General features: G+C 56.8%; 1 protein-coding gene across 1 annotated transcript in view; it reads right to left on the bottom strand.

Annotated features, from left to right (window-relative positions):
- Positions 1 to 413: 413 nt before the first annotated feature.
- BRD1 (bromodomain containing 1) overlaps positions 414 to 8,224 on the bottom strand; it is a 49,381-nt gene continuing 41,570 nt past the window's right edge. Inside the window, exons 9-13 of the mRNA XM_011942255.1 lie at positions 4,636 to 4,771; positions 4,008 to 4,135; positions 3,059 to 3,168; positions 2,718 to 2,872; positions 414 to 1,542 (exon numbers count right to left, since the gene is read on the bottom strand). Coding sequence (XP_011797645.1) covers positions 1,359 to 1,542; positions 2,718 to 2,872; positions 3,059 to 3,168; positions 4,008 to 4,135; positions 4,636 to 4,771 — 713 coding nt within the window. The 3' untranslated portion in view covers positions 414 to 1,358. The remainder of the gene's footprint in view (positions 1,543 to 2,717; positions 2,873 to 3,058; positions 3,169 to 4,007; positions 4,136 to 4,635; positions 4,772 to 8,224) is intronic.

Raw genomic sequence — 8,224 nt, 5'->3', positions numbered from 1 at the left:
CTGGGCCTCCACCTGGCTCCTGCACCCGTTTCCCTTCTGCGTGGGCGGTGGGTGATCCTGGGGGCCACCAGCTGCTGGCGGTGGGGAGGGGCCTGCCGGGCGGGGCTGGCTGTGGGAAGGAGAGCCACGATCGATAGGAAGCACCTGCCAGAGGCAGGACAGAAACTATCTAAGGAAGACTTTATTTCCAAGTTTCTATGGAGATGTTACAAACGGTGTAGGCTTAAAAAGCATTTAAAACTTTTATGTAATTAAAATTTTAAAATAAAATGTGATCAGCTGAAATAATAAATAATGCCATCCCATGACAATTTTTAAGAGAAAGGCGTGTCTCCGCCCCTTGCAGTCAGCACCCCACCTGTCCTCGGGGCTCACCAGCCGTCTAGGGCTGTAGGAATAAAATGGCCACACCGTCCAAATCTTGACTTTATTTTTAATATAAAAAATGCAAATTTGGAAACCCACCCTACTTTCCCCAACATAATGCTTTACCTCTTAAAAATAAAAATAAAGTACTAATTCTATATACATCACATGTACCATACAAAAATGTATCCAAAGTTTCTATTGCTACCAAAGTGTTCTAAATTAAAACAAGTTACAGAAAGCCCCTCATTGTAAACAAAAGATTACAAGTTATAAAATCAAAGTACACACAGGCCAGAGTCATTTATACAATGCAATGCATTCTGCTCCCAAGCGGAGTTGAATTTTTATGTGCCTGTATAAAAATGCATATCAATATACCTTTGCAAATGTATTTTTCATTATAAAGCAAATGAATACACTTTCTACAATAAATAATCCGCTGGGAGGCACACCTGCGGGTTGAGGCGGGCAGGACGACGGGCGCGGGGACAACCCGCCGGCGGGCGCGGGCAGCGGGGTGTTTTTGGTGATCTGCAAGTGATGTACACAGCACAACTTTATTCTCCCCCTTTCCACAAAGTACCGTTCAAAATAATATCCTTTTCTCTCTTAAAATACACATTTGTCATTGTAAATTTACATCCCGTCTTATTAAATAAGTGGTACTCTGTGTAAAGAGAATGATTTACAAAATTATTAAACATTCAAAAGTCTTTAAGAAAAAGCTACATGTCAAAGAAAGTGACGCCAGCAGCACGGCCCGGGGTCGTGTGACAGACGCACTGTGCTGCCCGGACGCGCCCACCCCACTCACAGCGCCCAGACGGAGATGGGTTCCTAGAAAACTTGGAAATAAAACTCCCCCCTCCCTGGGGAAAAAGAATTAAAGAGCTACAACTAAAAATCAGAATAAGTTAAGTTCTGAACAATATACAAACATGTACAGCTTATCGACACTATGGACAAGACCCGCGCTGGCAGCCGGGCCGTCAGTCAATGTCACTGAGGTCGCTGGTCGGCTCCCCGTGGACGCGGCTCAGGTGGTTCATAGCGCGGTCAAAAGCGATCCGCACGGCCTTCCGGATGCTGGAGTTCCTCCCTTCCATCATCTTTAACTTGTCTATAGTTTCGTCAATACCAAGGGGAACCATTTTGGACTTAGGAAGCCACTGCCTTTTTAAAAGGAAAAACATGGGGAAATCATTGCTTGCACGTGGTGCTTCAACATGCTCCATGTCATCATCTAACACACCCACTGCCCTCTGACAGAAAGGGACCCTGCTCAGCACCACCAGACAGCTGGGCCCTGTGGAGGGACAGGCCCGAGGCCAGGGGTGCACCCCTCCCTTTCCCTCCCCGGCCTGGGGATATGGGGAGCTAAGTAAGGCATAAAAACCATCACCTCCTCCTCCACCTCCAGAACGTTTCCCGGTGCCTGCTGAGTGACAAGACACGCACACACGAAGCCCAGAGCCAGGGTGGGCCCTGGGGCAGGGGCCGGTGGTTGGGGAGACCCCACCAAAGGGGCCCTCGGATGGACAAGGTGTGGGCCTCGCTCAGGGCCTGACAAGGAGCAATGGCCATGTGGCCAGAGAGGCAGAGGTCGGGCGATGAGGAGAAAGACAGGAGGGATGCCCGTGCTGCCAGCCATGCTCCAGGCACACACACCACACGCAGGTGGCCTGAGCCTCTGCGCCAGGTCCCCAGAGCAGCCGGCTCCACGGGGAACCAGGAAGCACCTGCCTGGGCCACGTGCGCAGGGCACAGCTGGGGCCACATCTCCTCCCAGAGGCGTGTGCTGCCAGCGTGTTCTACACAGAGGGGTCTTGGGGTCTGAACCCTGGCACATCGGAGTCCCAGGCATCGTGTGAAAAAGCAGGCCAGGGCACAGGGGAGCCTCCTGTGATGGTGCGGACGTCTGAGCAGAGCTGGGTGACGCCGGGACGGAAGGCTCTAAGCACAGGGCCAGAGGCCAGGCCCGGGCGGGGGCCGTGTCCTGCAGCACAGGGGTCCAAGAGCCCAGCAGTGGGACCCCCAACACTACAGTGGACACGGGTAAGGAATAGAGAAGAGACAGCCCGGGCCAATGGGGCTCAGGTGAGAGGGAAAGGAAGCCATCAGACAGAGACAGACCCTGCGCTCAGTGCCCGTCCCACAGTCCCAGTGGGGGTGCTGGGCAGTGCCCTTCTCCACCAGGCAAACAGCAGAGCACCCACCTCCGACTTTAGCTGTGCCAGGGCCCAGCAGATAAAGAGGCTGCTCACCACAGGGACACTCAGGTCACCAAGCCCACGGCCCCCACACAACCATCCCAGCCGGTCCCTGGAGTCTAAGGCCTCTTGACTCACCAACTTCTCTTATTATCAAAAAAGAGAACGAGGAACAGCTTCTCGTCGGACTTGGTCTGCATGTGCTCCCCAATCTTCAGCACGTCTAGGGGTGGGGCTGGGATGGTGACGCCGTTGTGGTGGCCGGGCACACGCGGCATCTTAGGGTCAATGATCTGCACGAGAAGGACCCACTGAGGTCACTGTGAGGCTCACACCCACTGACGACTGCACCTGTCACTGCACCACCCCCACCCCCCGCAGCAGTGTGAGCCTCCTCGGACCACCCCCGCCCCCCAGCTGTGAGCCTCCTCGGGACCCGCAGGTGCTGGGGCCCTGGGCACCATGAGGGCCGTCCTCACCAGGGCCGGGTAGGAGGGGTAGCCGCTGCACTTGGCCCACACCACCTTCAGGGGCTCCAGCACTGAGGCGGCAGCATCAGTGGAGATCCACATGCTGTTCTGGCCAACTTCTGCGGAGAGAGGCACGGCGTCAGCAGGACAGAGGGGGCATGCCCTGCCCCCCCACAAAAGGTACCCAGCAACAGGGTGGGGTCTCCAGAGCACAGCCCAGTTCCTAGGCCTTTCTCACCCACCCCCGGCAGCACCACTGCCTCTCTTGTGGAGTCCAGGCCCCTGCATCCCCCGCTGTCCCTGCAGCCCACCTGGGGCCACCAGCCTCCCACGGACCCAGAGAATCTCCTGCCCTCCGGGCTGGAAGGCTCTGACTCCAGGTGCCCAGCACAGTCCCTTCTGAGCCCTCCTTGCCCCAAGGACAGGGCTCCCAGCGTGCTCCTGCCTCATTTATGCAGCTGACACCCCAAATCCGAAACCAAAGTCCTGGCTCCCCCTACACCAGACCAGCTCCCTGTTGTCCCTCCCACCGGGGGGGGGGGTCTCCGTCCTGATGCTCCCTCACAGCATGGCTGCCTTCCACAGTGAGGGCCGTGCCAACCCCAAACCCCAGGGCCTCCCCTTCTCCCAGGGGCCTGAAGTTGGGGGCACCCACCCTGCAGTCAGTTCCCTGTGCAGCCACAAATGACCACTGACCCTAAACAACCCCAGACAGCCTTGACAGTGCCCGGCAGCCAGAAGCCACACAGAGCTGGACGTTCCACAGGGAAACGAAGGCAGGATGGAGGAGGCGCCACCTCCACAGGCACCCCAGCAGGGCTCCCCAGGAGGTTGGCCAGGGTGGGGCTCCACACAGGGCACCGTGCTCCCTGAGCCAGAGTCCAGTCCCCAGCAGTCGAGCCCTAAGACGCTAACCGGGAGGTGTGGAGAGCCACAGAGGCGGGTCCGGGTGACTCACCGGCTGCGATCCTGGCCGCCTTGGCGTAGTTCCCGTTCTCGATGCAGGAGATCAGCTCACTGCGGTCCTCCAGCGTGTGCCTTCGCACAAGAGCCGGTTTGCCCCGCCCACATTTGGGCGCACTAAAGCTTCGGGAGGAAGAGCAGAGGGAGTCAGGTGTCCCACCCTGGCTTCAGCCTCACTCAGGTTTCGTCCCGTGGGCTGCCCGCCACCAAGCTGGCCATGCGTCCTGCCTGACACCCCCGCAGCCAGGCAGGCCTGTGGGTGCACAGGTCTGGAGCGAGTGAGCCTGTGGCAGCGGGGACTCAGGAGGCCAATGTGGCCTTCACAGGGCTGTGCTCACTGCCAGATTCTGGGAGGAAAAGACCAAGTATAAACTTAATTGCAGTTTCTAACATTGTGTTCCTACTTCACGGAGTGTTTTTCCTACTTCTGCTTGAACTCTACCAAGCAGATTAACACGCAGCACGGGAAACCACCCACACGGGCAGAGCACACATGAATCCCGGGCCAGAACTTTTCAGGGGGCACTAAGATGGGAGCTGGAGTGTCCTGGTCTCCAGACGGCCAGGCGGGGCGGGTGGCGCCGGGGGCCGCGGGGCAGGAAGTGCGGGGCCGCGGGGCCCACCTTGAGTCGCAGAGCGGGCTGTTGCTGGAGGAGATGCTGGACTCGGAGGCGCAGCGTCGTCGGGGTGTGGCTTTCCTCCCCAGGCCACCGCCTGGCTCCTGCTCACTCCTCGTACCCCCAAAGCCGTTGGTGAGACCTGGAACACAGGCAGGCCAGCCCTGAGCTCAGCGCAACCAGGGCGTGCCCAAGCAAGACTCAACTACGTGACACTTGGAACACATCTTCCAAGGAACGTTTCCCAGACAGGTAAGACAGCATCTTCCTTTTCACTCCCAGAGTACAGTCCTTACAGTAAGCAGACACCAAAGTTACTCGTTAAATGAAATCAGTGTAACACACTGCAGTCAGCTCTGATCACAGTAGTTTGCTGAGCACCGGGAAGATGCTCCTCTTGACAAGCCCAGGTCTTTAAACAGGCTCTGTGAAGGCAAAGAAAGGGTGCCGTGAGCCTGCCACAGGAGCAGATGTGCAACCTGTGAGTGCAAACACGGGGGTGGCCTGTCCACGTGGGCACACACTGCATCTGGACGGACCCTTCACCAGGCTGAAGGGGTCACCAAAGACACAAAATCGTGTTCACAGGAGCAGAGTTCCAGGGAACAGGAAATCAGGTTTTAAAAAGAAAAAACCTTGGTTCAAAAGACAAGTGTTAACACGAAGTCAAAAATGCTGACGAAACACTTTAAAACAGAGAATCCGGGGCCATCGCCGTGTCTGAGTGCGTCCGGCCTCACTCACCAGGAAGCTGCGATCACTGGCATTCACGTATTATACACAGCTACACAAAACACAGTTTACAATTCCATCATCTCAACATTTGAAAAATAAGGCAAATCTCAGTATTTCCCCCTAAAAAGGCCTGACTTTATGTCAGTCAACAGGGAACAACACATCTGCCCTAGGATCCCCCCCACAAGGTCCCCCACGGGAGTCACAACAGGGGGATGATGCTCCCGCCAGGGCAGCCTCCGGGTGTGAGAGCTGAAGCGGTGTGTGAATTTTTTTTTCTTTTTGAGACGGAGTCTCGCTCTGTCGCCCAGGCTGGAGTGCAGTGGCACAATCTCAGCTCACTGCAACCTCCGCCTTCCAAGTTCACGCCACTCTCCTGCCTCAGCCTCCCGAGTAGCTGCGACTACAGGCGCCGCCACCACGCCCGGCTGATTTTTTGTATTTTTAGTAGAGACGGGGTTTCACCGTGTTAGCCAGGATGGCCTCCATCTCCTGACCTCGTGATCCGCCCGTCTCAGCCTCCCAAAGTGCTGGGATTACAGGCGTGAGCCACCGCACCCAGCTGTGTGAATTTTTTTATCCAAAAAGAACCCCATTTTCTTGCCTACCTCATCCTTAAAAATTTTTAAATCTATTTCCAAAGGAAACTGTGTAAACTTGTAAATAGAGCATTAATGTAGAATTTTTTTTTGGAAACGATGTCTTGCTCTGTCACCCAGGATGGAGTGTAATGGACTCCACAGCTCACTGCAACCTCGACCTCCTGGGCTCAAGTGATCCTCCTGCCTCAGCCTCCCGAGTGGCTGGGAGACATGTTTCGAAGGGAATGGCTGGACTGCGGGGTTTTCCACCTGCTTCAAACGCTTCCCATCTGTTCTCAATGAGCACGACTGACTGAAACAGAGGGGCTAAATCAACCTCGGTGAACAGCTCAGAAGGGAATGCGCAGACTAGGCGGGCGCCCTGCTGCCCTCCACAGACTCAAGTCAGACACTCGTTCTGTGTCTGCTGGACTGGAATGTACCCTGAGCTCCAAACGAAGCTCCGTGTTTCTCATTTTAACCTCGGTCATTTTAAGGCAGGAAATACGGCCAGGTGGGGGTGTCATACTCATTTTTGGCAAGGGAACAAATAAATGCAAGAACCTACAGTAGAAGGCCTTGAGCCACATGCTGAGCTGCCCCAGGGCTCCACATCCTCCCCACACTCATCACAGAGCGGCTCAGACCCTGCACACTCAGGCCCTGAAGGTGTCTCAAGAGGGAGTTAAAAGTCCTGTCCTGGCCCCTGAGGACCCCCCAGGAGCAAGGAGTCCATCCCTACTCCCACCTGAGTGGGTGAAGGCAGGGGAAGCCCACCCAGCTTGCATCAGCAGTGGACGGACGGAGCCCAGCACCCCTGCCAGCGTTCAGCCCACAGGCTCAGGGACGGGTCTGCCAACGCGTGTGAGCCATCTCCAGACAGCAGCCACCAGCCTGGCGACCCACACCCCACAGCCAGGCCCCCAGCGCACTTCAGACCCCAGGTACAGGGTGAGCCTGCTCCAGGCTGAGCAGACGCGGCCCAGGGCCTGGGTGGAAAGGCTTTGAGTAGTTACTGCTCGGCCGAGCAATGGCCACCTGGGGGAAGACGAGGACCAGTGCAGCCTTCACAAGACTGCCCAGTGACGCCAGCCTGAGGGCCCCAGCACCGGAGCACCCGCAGCTGTGCTGGCAGCTGCAGCCCCAACACAGCCAGGCCATGCACAGGCCACTCACTAGCCATGAAGGCCCCAGCTCCACGAGCACCACCGCATGGAGTGGGGCCAGGCAGGGGATTAAAACACAAGGCAAGTCCTAAATTCTCAGAAAGAGGAGAATGATAAAATGCCCCTCTTAATTTTCCTAAGCATTCAGTGAGTGCACATATGACGCAAGTACACACAGAGGTTCCGTGTGTCACCTGTGAAAATGTGACAGCGCCCAGGAAGACGTGGGCAGCACGGACAAACCCAGACCAAGATGCCAGCCAGCGAGAGGCCTGGTGGGGGCGCGATGAACGCAGGGCCCGACAGGCGGTTCAGGCGCTACAGCAGTGCAGGATCACCCCAGAGGCCAGACCAGGCCACAGACACGGCCCGGGAGGCTCTGCGGCCACTGCCTGGAGTCCCCAGAACCTCAGGGGAGCTTCGAGGTGGCCTGTGCTGCCCAGACCCTCGCAGCCTCCACCTGGGCCACCAGAAACTCATCTAAGACAGCTACGGTTCTGAGATCTCTCCCTCCCAGCCCTGCCAACTCCCGCCCTGTGAGGCTCTTCCGGCCAGCTGGGAGATGTCCACCGTGACGCGCAGCCTCGGCACCCCTGCAAGGACCTCAGCCCAGAACATACTGAAGCCCAGGCCAGCCTTGAGGTGGGACCCAACGTGGGGAACCCAGGGCCTGAGGTCTGCAGAGATGGGTGCCTGGTCCATGAGGCATTTGCAAACTACAGGCACTGACGTCGGGCCCAAGTCTCTAAATCGTGTATACAGCAGGGGGCAACTTTCAGCAACTTTTTCAGCACGAGGTGTTCTTTTAATGCTGAAAGTAAAGCTGGTGATTGTGCAAAATACATTAAAAGAGGCGGCGGCTGCCAGGGAAGAGCCACTGTCCCCTCAACACAGGAGCTGCACAAATTCCCACAGTGGCCAGGGTCCACCCACCCTCAAGCGGCCTTCCCAGTGACTTCCTAGGAGACCAAAGACTGAATACAGAAACGTCCCTCTCTGCCCCCAAAGGAGATGGCACAAAGGAGATGGCGCAAAGGTGTCCCACAGCCCAGTCAAGTGTGGTCCCTGGAAGCCTGCCTGTCACCAGGTATATCCACAGCACACCTGCAACTG

This window comes from Colobus angolensis, unplaced genomic scaffold (genome assembly GCF_000951035.1).
Source record: "Colobus angolensis palliatus isolate OR3802 unplaced genomic scaffold, Cang.pa_1.0 Scaffold208, whole genome shotgun sequence".
Classification (NCBI taxonomy): Eukaryota; Metazoa; Chordata; class Mammalia; order Primates; family Cercopithecidae; genus Colobus; species Colobus angolensis.
Note: the sequence above shows the minus strand (reverse complement) of the source record. Positions and strands in the feature narration are given on the sequence as shown.